The following is a 16,048-nucleotide window of genomic DNA, read 5'->3' on the forward strand; positions in this document are numbered from 1 at the left end:
TGTAGATTATATGCAGGAAACTCACAGTGAAATACAACATATGTACATGGCTTATAGGATGCTGTAGGTAAGAGCACATAGGTCCATGTAATTTCACAACAGCCAGAGAACTTTTGTATATGAGTGGAGAAAGTGGTCTGTAAAATAGTAGAGAACACTTCAAAAATAAGCACTAAATACAGGTTTTAGAGCAGGTGGTCACCAATAACTGTTTACCACATCATGTTGTATACAGCAGATTTTCAGTATAAATCAGATTTTTGCCACCTTCAAAAATTCTCAAATGACTTTGTTGTAGTCGAATTTATTTGGGGGGTGGCTAAGGAGGATTATAGGAGGGTGGTGTCAGATTTTGTGGATTGGTGCCAGGCTAACTATTTAAAACTAAACATAAAACTAAAGAGTTGGTCGTGAACTATAGCAGGAGAAAGATGGACTGTTCACCTGTCACTATTCCTGGTCAGGAGGTGGAGCAGGTTGAGAGTTACAAATATTTGGGGGTCCACTTGGACAGTAAACTTGATTGGAGGTGGCATACAGAGTGGGTTTACAAGAAGGGGATGAGAAAACTGTACTTCCTACTGAAAATAAGGTCATTTAATGTGTGTGGGAAAATGTTAGAAATGTTCTACCAGTCAGTAGTGGCAAGTACCATCTTATTTGAAATCATATATTGGGGAAATAGTTTTCAGATGTCTGATACTAATAAGCTAAATAAGCTTAAAAGAAGGCAGGCTCCGTTCTTGGCCGCCATCTTGCCACTTTTGAGGAGGTAGTGGAGAAAAAAATTCAGAAGAAGTGTTTGGCGATAATGAATAAGAACGCACACCCAATATATGAGCTGTTCATGAGAGAGGAGCAGCTTCACTAACCGTCTAATCCTACTAAGGTGTAAGAAGGAACTGTTGGAATAATGCTTATTATTGAGTTTGTTTATTGCAAGACTGACCAGATGATAGCTGATGTTATGAGAAAGCCACTTCCAAGAGCCAAATCTGAAGAATTCAGAACCACTATGGGACTGATAGGATAAGTAGTTATTGAGTGGGGGTGTTGAAATAATGCTTACTATTTTATATATTGCAATAACTACTATTTACTACTGTTTAATAGTGCATATGTTTCTGTCTCCAGCAAAAGTGTAATATTGCCAGTAAAGCACTGTTGAAAAAAGAAACCAGGAAGTTCTTGTTTTATAAGAAATATAAGTTGTAAGCTGTGCTATCTTTGTTCCTGAATAAATATATATTCACTGCTTAACGGCTGGACACTACAGAGTTTAATCCACTGCCAACAGGAACTATACAGGAAATCATTTGTGCCGGCTGCTATGGGAATGTGTCACAATTCCAGCCCTTAGTGTGTCTGGGATGCAGTTACTGATGGCTCAGCCATCCAATCTGGTAGAGGAGCGTGCTGAAGCTGTTGTTGTTTTGATTGACAGCTCGGCTGTCCAGTCTGAGATTGGGAGGTGCTGGCTATCTCCAGGTGTTCATTGTCCCAGGTGATTGCTTGAATACTTTACTGGGCTATTAGTCCCAGACTTCTGCCAGACGTACATTCATCATTTGTGTGGTTTGTCTGTGCCCTGTGTTCTCTTTGTTGATCTTTCATTGCATGATCTTGGACCTCGTTCTTTTTTTTTAATAAATTTATCTTTATTAAGTTTTGAAAAGGGAATACAAATACAAACACCAGGTACTAGTTGTGAAGCAAGCTCTTGGACCTCGTTCTGACCATCCGTCTGTTTAACTCATTTGTTCTGATCTACTATCTTCCTGGTATTTTGACCTTGGACCGTTACCTAATTACGACTTTGTCTCATCCTTTTGTTTACGACTTACCCTCTTGGCTTTTGACCTCGAACTCCTTGACTATCCCGATTCATGGCTTGTCGATGAGACGTGACTCAGTGTCAGCGTCACTCATTGTATAACAATTACCAAAGTGGAAAATGTACAAAATGAACTGCTGTTTTATTGGGCACCAAGTGTGTGTAAACTGTGGATAATTGTGTATGACCTGTGTATAACATATCAGGAATAATTGTAATGTATGACATTCTTCTGTCAATTCTACTACTGATTTTTTTTATAAATTAACCTCGAAACACAGTGTCTGCAAACTGAGTTTCTGGTAATGGCTTTCATTCTAAGTCATGTGATAAGGCTCGTTAAAGTGTCACTATTGACTTTTAGGATTGCTACTTCCTGTAGGTGGCACTAGAGTTCTAGTCCTCTTCCTCTCTGAAGAGACAATTTTTATAAATTAAGTAATTCATGTTCTTGTTTATGTTGTGCTGCTGTGATACTACAATTTCCCGCACGATCAATAAAGTGTATCGTATGGTGCGGTATTGTATAAAATCAGTGCAGGATATGCGGAGTCTTTACAATTGTGGTCAAAACTTTTGAGATTGACACAAATTTTGTTTTTTACAAAATTTGCAGCTTCACTTTTATAGTGCCAATTTGCATGAACTCTTATTGTAAGATTGTTAGCAAGAGTAATCAGACGAATTGTAAAACAAAATGCAAAGTCATTTTTTGCAATGACAATTATATTAATCATACAAAAAAAAACATTTCCATTAAATCTCAGCCTTGCGACAAAGTGACCTGCATACATCATTTCAGCGATCTTCTGAAGATTAGAAAGTGTTAATGAGGACAAGGCAGCTCATATCACTCATTCAAGGTGAATGTGTAATAAAAGCAGACTGCTCAGATCAAGGCATGAATCAGAGTCTGACTTCATGATTGCAGCCTGGTGTACCTTCCTCTGAAATGCTCCAGTGTTCAGAGAAAATATACTTTAAAGGTCCAGCCGGGGACCATAGGTGGAGACCATAGCCAGGGACAAGACTAGTCCAGTGACGCCATCTGTCAATTACCTCTAGCAGCACTGGAAAAAGCCATCCAGGGGCACAGCCAGTTTGGACAGCATGAATCCCTTTAAAGGAAGTCTGTCACCCTGAAAATGAAAATTAAACTTCTTAAACATTTATATAGGGAATGCTGTTTCTATAAATATCACACCAATCATGTATATTTTAAAATTATATTTGCAGCAAAATGTACTTTTAAAATGTATTTTTTAATCTGCAAATGAGGGTACTTCAGTGTACTCTTGGCATGGCCTATGGCTTAGTGCACCGTTGTGTCCTTTGATTTGCATATTAAGCACAGTCTCTTACATTGATTGACAGCACTTGCTAGGTAAGAGCAACCATTGATTGACAGCACTTTCTAGGTAAGAGAAAATTTACTGACACTGTAAGAGCGCCACTGTGATCAGTGTCATTGCACAATTGCAGAAACAGGGATTGATTTTAGACAGCAGTCAATTCAGATAAGGGACTGGGCTTATTATGCAAATCGGAGAGTGCAACAAGCCATGACCACGCCAATGTTGCACCAAAGCTCCCCCATTTGCATCATGAATTAAGTAAATTTTTCTGCAATCATTAAAATGTATATGCTTGGTATGATTTTTATATAGGGTGAGTCCCCTATATAAATGTTTAAGTAGTTTCATTTGCATTTTGGGGATGAGAAACCTTCTTTAGAAGGGGCCTGTTTAAAATCACTGTACTCTTCTGTTAATCATGGTTACCTTCAAGGAAACATACTATATGTAGTCATCATTGCTTTGCATCTAAGGGGCTTTACAGGCAAGGGCATTGCTGTTTGTAAGATTATCCCTAACTCAACTATCTGATGGATCATCAAGAACATCACAGATAGAGGTTCAATTGCTGTGAAAAAGGCTTTGGGCACACAAAAAAATCCAGCAAGTGCCAGGATTCAACTACGGGCTCAATTCAAAACCAGTGCAGGGCTTACTCAGGAATGGCAAAAGGCAGGTGTTAGTGCATCTGCATGTACAGATAGGCAAAAGCTTTGGAGAATGGCCTGATGACAAGAAGGTCAGCAAAGAAGCCACTTATTTCCAAGAAAAACATCAACAAAAGTCTGACATTCTGCAAGAAGTGCAAGGTTTTTACTGCAGATGATTGGGGAAAAGTTATTTTCTCTGATTTAAGACTGACACATCTGGAAGAATGATTGCTTGGTGAAGAAAAGGTAAGTCCTTCCATGAGTCCTGTGTCCTGTCAACAGTAAAGCATCCTGAGATCAATCATTTGGGGTTGCTTTTCATCCAAAGGAGTGGGCGCACTCACAATTCTGACTAAGAACTCTACCATGAATAAAGAATGGTATCTAAACATCCTCCATGAGCAACGTCTCTCAATAAACCAGGAGCAATTAGGTGATAACAATGCGTTTTCCACCATGATGGAGACCATGTCACAGGGAAAAAAAGTTATAACTAAGTGACTTGGTAAATGAAACACTGAAATTTTGGATCCATAGCCAGGAGACTTACCAGATCATTAGCCCATTGAAAGCCTGTCATCAAAAAGTGGGTGGACGAAAAAGGATGGAAATTGTGATATTGTGAAAATGTGATGACTCCAAGACTGATTAGTCATGAATGAGTTGTCATCAGTAAGGATTTGGCACCAAAGCTGCTATCCAGCATGCCAGAATGAATTGCAGAAGTCTTGAAAAATAAGTGTCAACACTGTAAATATTGAGGCCCCAATTCATTATGTTTCTAATACCAGAAATCTGGCATATAACATCTTCAAATATTGCAGAATTTTTGTGTAATGTGAAGTTGCCCAAAAATATAGCGACTTTTGATGCTTACACGCCAATGGCGTGAGGAGCTGGGTGTGAGATGGAGCATGGCAACACCCATCGACAAATTTATTACATTATGGTGGCAATCCTTAGGTCAGCAATGTTATTCCACTCTCTGACTGCAGTAATATTTCTAGCAAGGCACACAGAGCTGCATGCCACTAATAAGATGCGCCAAATTCATTAAGTGGTATGTGCCATGTTATGAACATTTTATTTCTGTATGCTCAGCATACGTATGAAACACCAGTCTTAATGAATCAGAGCTTGTGTCTTTGCATAGACGTGAAATATTGGAAATAAGAGCCTAAAAATGTAGAACATCTGGCGACAGAAAAATCTGCCAAAAAGTCCTAAGAACATTGAAACACTGAAACGTGAAAATTGAAATTTGCGTCAGTCTCAAAACTTTTGGCCACAACTGTAGAAAGTCTTTTGTGGGCCGATATTATAAAAGAGAGAACAATGCTATTACCCAAATGGGTCCATTTTACAATATAGAGAGGTATTCACTATAGCCTGGACATTAACAGATTAAAAAATCCAAGGAAATCTGAGGCACCAGAAAACTTTTCATAGGAATAAAATATAACTTTTATTCTGTCTTTAAACGAATATGGCAGTAGTTACAAATGAGGTAGATGAATCAAGCAACGTTTCAGCCATGATAGACCTTTCTCAAGCCAAAATTACAGATTACAAATGTTACAAAAAGTCGGCCATAACATTACTTTTCGTAATTTGTAATTTTGGCTTGAGAGAGGCCTACCATTGCTGAATTCTTGATTCTTCTACCTCATTTGTAACTACTGCCATATGCTTTCAAGAACAGAATAAAAGTTATATTTTATCCCTATGAGCAGTTTTCTGGTGCCTCGGATTACCTTAGATTTTTGAAGCTGATTTGGACCTTGTGGGGGGTCAGTCCAAGCCTGCACAAAGTGGCCTTTGGAGCATGAGAAACATCCACTGGACTCTGGACATTAACAGATGTTACATTACAGTTTCAAAGAATGTGTCATAAATTACTTTTGGTTTTGCTGGCAGGAAAATTTGAAAGACGCTTATACTAGCCATGAATTGAGACGAGCAATGAACTCTGATGATCGCGAGTTTGATCTTTTGAAGTTATTCGAGGTAAGCCAAATTTACTAAATATCACATTTAGACTAAATTTTTGTATTTTTTGTGAGTTAAAAGGATTGTCGGGACCTTTATTTAATTTTAGAAACAGGATCAATTTGAAATAAAAATTAAAACTAAAATAACCCTCTAAAGATCTTTCACCGCTTCTTAGCCGGAAAAAGAAACATGAAGACTGGTGGGGGACCCTCACATGAAATATCCAGATAACAATGATTAATCTTAAATGTCATAACTAGCATTATACTTACGCCATGATGATGATTGTAGAAGGGGGCATGCCCCTCAAAACATCCAGGTGTGTTTTTCCTGCAGTCACTGATTCAGTGTCTCATTGGCGGATAATATCATCTCTTACTACCAAGTTAACCATAATGTGGTGAAGATAATTATGAATATAATGTTCTGACATATTCCTTGATAAATGTGATTTGGTTGTAAAATTCCCCTAGAGATACTATTTTATGATTGATCATCATTGTCTGGATATTTCATGCAAGGTTTGATTATTTACTAAGTGGCAAGATCCCAGCAGATTGGATGATTACACCAGATGCTACTTGTTGTTATATGGTGTATGTATTTTCAAGATTGGTGAGAAACTCTGTAAGCACTGAGGAAGAGGTCAACCCCTTTATCAAGGCTATATGTTCCAAATGGGAAAAATCAAATTTAACATATTTTATCATTTTTTTAGCGTTATTAATTTCAAAAATGAAAATTTTACTATAAAACCAGAAAGAAGAATAGATTGAAACTGTGCATCTTGCATCTTTATTTGTGCTGCCTTGGGGGTAGTGAGTGCACCAAATATCAGTCACATCTTAATGAATTTATGTTTCCCTGACAAACTATTTTAGTGGCTTATGCCAATAGTTGTCTGTGTGTGTGGGGTGGGTGGCATTATTTCTTGGTGTCATGAATGCAGGTTGCCAACAATGTATAATAAAAATGTATCCCATGTTCATGGAAGTAATGTTGCCTGGCGAATTACTGGCGTTAGGGGACCTATGGCAGGGCGGGTTTGGGGGTCAATAGTCCCCCGTGATCCACTTCTTCATAGCCAGTTATTGTATTTTATTACAGGTCTAGTGCATTTATGTTGGATTGACTTTTTGCGTTCTGAACCTGCTTATGTTCCATATATTCTTTATTGTGTAATCCATATGTTGATTTTCTGGACTTGACTCTAGGACTAATTTGATTATTTTTCTGCCTAACGTCATTGTAACGGGTCTGGGAGGCGGAACCTCTGAGCTACTATACAAGGGGGCGGTCCTTGTAAGGGAGCGGGTGGCGACCAGGCAGGCAGTCACAGCAGGTGACCGGGACAGTCTCTGGAAGAACGGGCAGGAGATCATGGCAAGTGACTGGGGCAGTCTCTGGATGAACGGGCAGATGGTCACGGCAAGTGACCGGGGCAGTCTCTGGATGAACGGGCAGACGGTCACGGCAAGTGACCGGGGCAGTCTCTGGGTAAAGGGTTGGTACGACCTGTGGCGGCTGATGGTAGACGTGAGCTCCCAGGTGAGCAGGCGAGAGTCTCTGGATAAACGGGTGGTCACAGCATGTGACGGCGGAGCCTCCAGGAAGACCAACAGACAGGCGGCAGATGAGCGCTCCCAGGTGAGCGGGCAGAAGTCTCTGGACAGGCGGGTGGTCACAGCACGTGACGGCAGAGCCTCCAGGTAGGCTAGCAGACAGGCAGCAGATGAGCGCTCCCAGGTGAGCGGGCAGGAGTCACTGGACAGGCAGGTGGTCACAGCACGTGACGGCGGAGCCTCCAGGTAGGCTAGCAGGCAGGTAGCAGATGTGCGCTCCCAGGTGAGCGGGCAAGCTGGTCCATAGACAGACTGACAGGAGTTGGAAGGCAGACCGTCGGACCTCAGGCAAGCAGGCAGGTAGCTGATGTGCGCTCCCAGGTGAGCGGGCAAGCTGGTCCTTAGACAGACTGACAGGAGTTGTAAGACAGACCGTCGGACCTCAGGCTAGCAGGCAGGTAGCAGAATATCAGGCAGGAATAAGACAGCAAGCTGGCAGGAATCTGGCAGGTATCTGGCAGGTAACTGGCAACGGGACCTGAGGGCTGAAGCAGAGTAGTGAACAGTGCAACAACATTGCTCGGGCACCTCCATTTTGGAGGAGGTGCCTTATATATGGTGAAGTCCTCCGGCCATTGGCCGGGGACTCCTTAGGACGGCGCGCGCGGCCCCTTTAAGAGGGAGGGAGAGCGCGCGCCCTAAGCACAGTGGCCGGGAAGGAGCGCGCGCTGCCAGCAGAGCGGGAGGAGGACGCCGGGCACGGAGCAGAGAGGTGAGGGGAACAGCGTCCCTGCCTAGCAGAGGGCAGGGACGCCGGCGCTACAGTACCCCCCCCTTTAGGCCCCCCTTTTTTAGGCCAGACAGAAATTTAGCAAGGATGAGAGGGGCATGGATGTTCTCCCGGGGCTCCCACGTTATCTCCTCAGGACCAAACCCCTTCAAATCTACTAGAAAAAAGGTCTTTCCTCTTACCCTTTTGGTGGCAAGAATGTTCTCTACCTCAAAATCGTCCTCAGCAGAAACCGGAGCAGGAGGCGTACCTGTAGACTTGGAAAAAGAGTTAAGTACCACAGGTTTGAGGAGAGATACATGGAAGGAGTTAGGGATCCGTAAGTTGGCCGGGAGTTTCAATTTATAGGCCACCGGGTTGATCTGACTGATGACCTCCAGAGGACCGATGAACCGAGGCCCTAACTTGTAAGAAGGTATCTTGAGTCGGACATATTTAGATGAGAGCCAGACTTTATCTCCAGGACGAAATTGTGGAGGATCCAGGCGTTTTTTGTCAGCGTGTCTTTTCATCCGTTCGGACGACTGAAGGAGTGCGGATCGGGTACTCTCCCAAATGGAGGAAAATTTGCTAACGAGAGATTCCGCAGCCGGTTTGTCCACAGAGGTGGAGACAGGAAAAGGAATCCGAGGATGCTGACCGAAGACTACAAAAAACGGGGATTTGGAGGAGGATTCGCTCTCGTGATTGTTATAAGAGAACTCGGCCCATGGTAGGAGATCCACCCAGTCTGAATGATGGGCATTAACGAAGTGCCGGAGGTAACTGGTCAGGTTCTGATTGATCCGCTTCACTTGACCATTGGACTGTGGGTGGTAAGCGGAAGAGAAATCCAGGGTGACGTCTAGCAGTTTACAAGTGGCTCTCCAGAAGCGTGAGGTGAACTGTACCCCACGATCCGACACGATGTGGAGGGGCAGGCCATGAAGACGAAAGATGTGACGAATAAAGTCTTTAGCTAGCTCGGGTGCAGACGGGAGGCCTGGCAGGGGAACGAAATGAGCCATCTTGGAGAAGCGGTCAGCGACCACCCAAATGACCGTACAACCGGCAGAGACTGGGAGGTCAGTTATAAAGTCCATTGCTATATGCTGCCAGGGGGCAGCAGGTACAGAAAGCGGAAGTAGGCGACCGGCTGGCAGATGTCTCGGAACCTTGTTGCGGGCGCAGGACACACAGGCAGAAACAAAGTCTATTACGTCCTTGTGCAGGGTAGGCCACCAGTAGTGCCGGGTAATAAGCTGGAGGGTCTTTTTCTGACCGTCATGGCCAGCCAGTTTAGACGAGTGACCCCAGTGAAGGATCTTCTCCCGATCAGGTACTGATACGAACGTCTTTCCGGGAGGGAGACGATTTAGACTCACGGGAGCCACCTGCATTACTCTGGCGGGATCGATGATGTGTTTCGGATCTTCCTCGAGATCAGACACCAGAAAGGATCGAGACAAGGCGTCCGCCTTGACGTTTTTGTCAGCCGGGCGAAAATGAAGAACAAAATCAAAGCGAGCAAAAAACAAGGACCACCGGGCTTGGCGCGGGTTAAGTCTCTGGGCATGCTGGAGGTAAGCCAAGTTCTTGTGGTCAGTGTAAATTATTATCGGGTGAAGAGCCCCCTCGAGCAGGTAACGCCACTCCTCCAATGCCAGTTTGATGGCCAATAACTCTCGGTCTCCTATGGAATAATTGCGCTCTGAGGAGGAGAAGAGTTTAGAGAAGAAGCCGCAAGTTACCATCCTCCCGGAAGATGATTTTTGAGTAAGTACCGCTCCGGCTCCAGAGGAGGAGGCGTCAACTTCCAGGAAGAACTGCTTGTTGCTGTCCGGGCGATGCAGCACCGGGGCGGAAGAGAAGGCCTGTTTTAAGGAAAGAAAGGCCTCCTCTGCTTCGGGCGGCCACTCTTTGGGATTAGTACCCTTACGGGTGAGCGCGGAAATTGGGGCAGTCCGGGAAGAGAAGTGTGGTATGAAGAGGCGGTAGTAGTTGGCGAAGCCCAGGAACCGCTGAATGGCCTTCAACCCCTCCGGTCGAGGCCATTTCTCGATGGCAGACAGTTTCTCTGGATCCATTCGTAGGCCGGTCTGAGAAATAATGTAGCCCAAAAACGGAAGCGAGGTCTGCTCAAAGAGGCACTTCTCGTATTTAGCGAAGAGGTGATTCTGCCTGAGCCTGAGCAGGACCTGACGAACGTCCCTCCGGTGAGTCTGGAGATCCGGAGAGAAGACCAAGATGTCGTCCAGGTACACCACTACGCAGGAGTAGAGAAGGTCCCGGAAGATGTCATTGACCAACTCTTGAAAGACGACAGGAGCGTTACAGAGACCAAAGGGCATTACCAGATATTCATAGTGGCCGTCCCGGGTGTTGAATGCCGTCTTCCATTCATCCCCCTGACGGATACGAACCAGGTTGTACGCCCCACGGAGGTCCAGTTTGGTGAAGATTCTAGCCCCCATCAGACGATCAAATAACTCCGGAATGAGCGGAAGGGGGTACTTATTCTTCACCGTGATCTGGTTAAGGCCTCTATAGTCTATACAGGGACGGAGAGAGCCGTCCTTCTTTTTGATGAAAAAGAAGCCTGCTCCCGCCGGGGAGGTAGATTTCCGGATGAATCCCCTGGCCAGATTCTCCTCAATATATTCGGACATCGACCGGGTCTCAGCAGCGGATAATGGATAAATACGCCCACAGGGAGGAGTAGTACCGGGTAACAGGTTGATAGGGCAGTCGTATGGTCTATGAGGGGGTAGTGTCTCTGCCTCCTTTTTATTAAAGACATCAGCATAAGACCAATAAGGAATCGGAAGTCCAGGTAGATTAGCTGGGGTAGGAGAAGGATGGACGGGATGGACGGGAACCAGACAGGTCTTATGGCAGTCCTGTCCCCAGCGAAGGACCTCTCCGGTCTGCCAGTCAAGCACGGGTGCATGTCTCTGGAGCCAAGGTAGGCCTAGCAAGAGAGCGTGAGAGAGTCCAGGCAGAACATGAAAGGAGATACTCTCAGAATGCAGCATTCCCACCTGCAGAGTAATGGATTCGGTGATGAGTTGGATGGGGCGTGGTAAGAGACCCCAATCCACGGCAGCAACAGACAAGGGTACAGCCAGAGGTTTGGTGGGGATGCGGTATTTCTCTACCAGGGACTGTGAAATAAGATTCCCGGCTGCTCCAGAGTCAAGTTGGGCTAGTTCGAAATAACGGTTCTCCCCGCAGACGATTGAGACTGACAGCAGCAGAGATGGAGAGGATTTATTCTTGTCTAGGTCGACCTCTCTGAGCGAACCTAGACACAGGCGTTTCCCGACCTCACCGGGCAGGCACGGATCCGGTGCTCCTTACTGCCACAGTAGAAGCAGCTCCCCTCGGCACGGCGTAAGTCCTGACGGGTTTTGACCATCTTGGTCTGGTCGACCTGCATAGGCACAGGAGAGTGTACCTGGGGAGAGACGGAGGGAGTGACGGGTTTCTGAAAAGTAGGAGCTAGACGTGGAAACCTCCTCTCACGGGTGACCTCTTTGGCACGCTCCTGGAACCGTAGGTCAATCCGGGTGGCAAGAGTTATTAGGTCATCGAGAGTGGTAGGAATGTCCCGACCGGCAAGTTCATCTTTAATACGGCCGGACAGACCCTCCCAGAAGACGGATACCAGAGCGTCGTTATCCCAGGCCAGCTCCGAGGCAAGGGTACGGAACCGTATGGCATATTGGCCCACGGTGAGACTTCCCTGATGGAGGCGTAGCAGAGATGATGCGGATGAGGTCCTCCGTCCGGGTTCGTCGAAGACTTTCCGGAAAGCCGTGAGAAAGGCAGGCAAGTCGGACACCAGGGGGTCTCCTCTCTCCCATAGAGGATTTAGCCAGGCCAGGGCCTCCCCGGTGAGATGGGACATGATGAAAGCAATTTTGGCCTGGTCGGAGTTAAACTGGTGGGACAATAGTTCAAAGTGCAGGGTGCACTGATTTATGAAGCCCCGAGCCTGGGCGGAGTCGCCTCCGAAGCGAGGAGGTGCAGAAAGCCGGGGTCCGGGGTAGGATACCATGGTATTAGTGGGCAGCGGAGCTGCCGGATTGCGAGTCATGGCACTGGCGGAGGTTGCTGGCGGAGCAGTCAGAGTGTCCAGGCGAGAATTGACATTCCGCAGGTGACCCAGGATGGACTCCTGTTGGGACCTCTGACGGGACAGTTCATGACACAGGTCCGAGAGCGAGGGAGCTTGGGTGCCACCGGGTTCCATGGCCCGAGCAAACTGTAACGGGTCTGGGAGGCGGAACCTCTGAGCTACTATACAAGGGGGCGGTCCTTGTAAGGGAGCGGGTGGCGACCAGGCAGGCAGTCACAGCAGGTGACCGGAACAGTCTCTCGAAGAACGGGCAGGAGATCACGGCAAGTGACTGGGGCAGTCTCTGGATGAACGGGCAGATGGTCACGGCAAGTGACCGGGGCAGTCTCTGGATGAACGGGCAGATGGTCACGGCAAGTGACCGGGGCAGTCTCTGGGTAAAGGGTTGGTACGACCTGTGGCGGCTGATGGTAGACGTGAGCTCCCAGGTGAGCAGGCAAGAGTCTCTGGATAAACGGGTGGTCACAGCATGTGACGGCGGAGCCTCCAGGAAGACCAACAGACAGGCGGCAGATGAGCGCCCCCAGGTGAGCGGGCAGATGTCTCTGGACAGGCGGGTGGTCACAGCACGTGACGGCAGAGCCTCCAGGTAGGCTAGCAGACAGGCAGCAGATGAGCGCTCCCAGGTGAGCGGGCAGGAGTCACTGGACAGGCAGGTGGTCACAGCACGTGACGGCGGAGCCTCCAGGTAGGCTAGCAGGCAGGTAGCAGATGTGCGCTCCCAGGTGAGCGGGCAAGCTGGTACATAGACAGACTGACAGGAGTTGGAAGGCAGACTGTCGGACCTCAGGCAAGTAGGCAGGTAGCTGATGTGCGCTCCCAGGTGAGCGGGCAAGCTGGTCCTTAGACAGACTGACAGGAGTTGTAAGACAGACCGTCGGACCTCAGGCTAGCAGGCAGGTAGCAGAATATCAGGCAGGAATAAGACTGCAAGCTGGCAGGAATCTGGCAGGTATCTGGCAGGTAACTGGCAACGGGACCTGAGGGCTGAAGCAGAGTAGTGAACAGTGCAACAACATTGCTCGGGCACCTCCATTTTGGAGGAGGTGCCTTATATACGGTGAAGTCCTCCGGCCATTGGCCGGGGACTCCTTAGGACGGCGCACGCGGCCCCTTTAAGAGGGAGGGAGAGCGCGCGCGCGCGCCCTGAGCACAGTGGCCAGGAAGGAGCGCGCGCTGCCAGCAGAGCGGGAGGAGGACGCCGGGCACGGAGCAGAGAGGTGAGGGGAACAGCGTCCCTGCCTAGCAGAGGGCAGGGACGCCGGCGCTACAGTCATTACATGATTACCTGTATTTGAACCTGGTTATCCCCCTAATTACACTATTCATATATAATTCTGTTATTGTCATTGCCCCTAATTCTATTTGACTCAGCTAGCAGACACCTATTTCCTCAAGGTGCTCCACCGGCCAGCCGCCACTTTGTGGACCAGATCCATGTAGAAGGTGAATATCAGAGTGCCTTTAGGACTTGCTATGCAGAATAGCTATGGCATGTCTGTACTTGAAGACTTATTTTAGTATGTGGATATATATCACACATGTCCTGTCCCTGACTGGACATCTGATAGTTACCTATTACACACATGGACAAAATTGTTGGTAACCTTCTGGTAAAGTAAGAAAAACCTACAATGGTCACTAAAATAACTTGGAACTAACAAATATAATTTTTTATGTAAATTTACTGAGTTTAGAAAATTAAAAAAAAAACAAAACTAATAAATATAGCCTAGATAAAAATGGTGCCCCTAGAAAAGATTGAAAATATTTTGATTATACAGACTAGTGATGAGCGAGCATGCTCGCTACTTCTTGGTGCTCGCCCGAGCATCTCACTGCTCGAGATGTTCGGTGCTCGCCGGGTATTTCCGGGGTTGCTCGGCGGGAGCTTGAGTCCCCTCTCTGCATGTTTGGTGCTCTTTAGAGTGCCAATCAACATGCAGGGATTGTCTGCCACACAATGTAATGCCGCAGCCATGTTGGTTGTGGCATTACAGTGATTGGCTGGCAGCACAGCGTCATCAGGTCTATATCAGACCTGGCTCCGCCATGCTCGTCACAGTCTACTCCGGAATCAGGCAGTGTAGGGAGAGGTGCTGCTGAGCTAGGGAGAGATTAGGTTGTTTATTATTTAGAGTAGGTATTCTATAAGATTCTCTGCATATCCATCTCAACTAACAGTCCTTCTGAGGACTAATCCATTGATTTGGGCAATTTTTAGGCCCTCTGCAGACCGCTGGGGGCAGCCGCCTGAAAAATGCTCGAGTTTCCCATAGACTTACATTGGGCTCATTGCTCGGGTCGAGCACCCGAGTATTCCAATGTGCTCGACCCGAGCAACGAGCATCCGAGCATTTTAGTGCTCGCCCATCACTAATAGAGGCATGTTAAACTTGTCATCAATCAGTTTGCCTATTTAAAGGGTGAAAAGTAGTCACTGTGCTGTTTGGTATAATGGCATGGAACATGGACTGCATGAAACTTAAGGAGAGAATTGTTTAAGGAGATTTTAAAGAAAATTACAGCTGAACATGTTAAAGGTAAAGGTTATAAGATCACCTCCTTTTTTTGGTAAATTGAAGCTCCCCTGTAGAAACCTGTGCAGAATTTGAAAGATGAGAAGCTAGTGTTTCTATAGTTATGTGCCTTGTACTCAATAGGAAGCAAATATCAGGTAGTTTAGGAGACAGCAACTCAATGCTGATCGACAAGAGATGACAATATTAAACAGTTATCTTGAGAAGGCTTTGCTTCTTCAAGGATTTCAGGTTCAACAGAATTTAATTTACATTAGTAATGGCTAATTATTCTGGTGCTGAAATGTCTATTGAGAGTTCTTCAGCAAAATCACAATTACCAAATACAGGTTCTTCAATCCAGGGTGTCATTTGTCGGTACTAAGTCACATGTATGGAGAGGGTGAAAGAATAAAACCATCAAATTAAAAAAAAAAAAAAAAAAGAACCTCTTGATGGCTGTCTAAATATAAAGTAAGTTGGTTAATGTGACCAAATCAATATTTTTCTTTCTTTTTTAGGAAAACTCCGTACTCGTTTTTACCAACATTGGCTCAAAAGACTTGACTCCCCGAATGTCTGTAACAAAGAAAAAAACGAAAGGTAGTTCCATAAATCAGAATCCTTATGTAAGCGTCACACGGGTCAAGGTTTAGTACTGTGACCCCAGGCACCAGTAGAACGGGTGGGTACCTTTGAGTGTGTGGGTGTAATTAGTGCATTGAAATGTTCTCCATTCAGGCCGCAAACCTTCAGATGATGCAGGATCTCCCAATGTATTATGTTCACAAAGAAGCAGGCAATCCATTTAATAAAAATAAAGTCTTCACTGATGAAACCAGTATAACATATGTACAATAGACAGCAGGCACAAAACTTAGTATTCACATCTTCATATGTTTTCACAGAGGCATAGACATTTTGGTTACATGTGGCGGCACTGCACTTGTAAGCAACAACATTTCAGAGATATGGCTTGCCTGACTTGAATACTCTCTTTCTTTTGTCTGACCTTCACTGACTACAGCCCTCTGCAGTGATTCCCTTGCCCAGGGGCATACATAGACATCATGGGGCCCCATAGCAGAAGTTCTAGCTACCCCCTCCCACCCAAGAAAAGAAAATTTATATTCAGCGGGTTCACATAAGTGCATATCTCACACCTTTGCAGCCCTCACAAAGTACTTTTGCACCTATTGAAGACCCTTAGTGTTCCCATGCACTAA

At 46.0% G+C, this 16,048-nt stretch overlaps 1 protein-coding gene across 1 annotated transcript in view; it reads left to right on the forward strand.

Moving 5' to 3' along the window:
- LOC141273398 (alpha-2-macroglobulin-like protein 1) overlaps positions 1-16,048 on the forward strand; it is a 196,128-nt gene that overhangs the window by 78,625 nt on the left and 101,455 nt on the right. The window contains exons 16-17 of the mRNA XM_073685168.1: positions 5,757-5,846; positions 15,344-15,425. Of these exons, the coding sequence (XP_073541269.1) occupies positions 5,757-5,846; positions 15,344-15,425 (172 nt within the window). The remainder of the gene's footprint in view (positions 1-5,756; positions 5,847-15,343; positions 15,426-16,048) is intronic.

This window comes from Phyllobates terribilis, unplaced genomic scaffold, assembly GCF_046119375.1.
Source record: "Phyllobates terribilis strain yellow unplaced genomic scaffold, ASM4611937v1 Scaffold_5__5_contigs__length_657084704, whole genome shotgun sequence".
NCBI classification, from domain to species: domain Eukaryota; kingdom Metazoa; phylum Chordata; class Amphibia; order Anura; family Dendrobatidae; genus Phyllobates; species Phyllobates terribilis.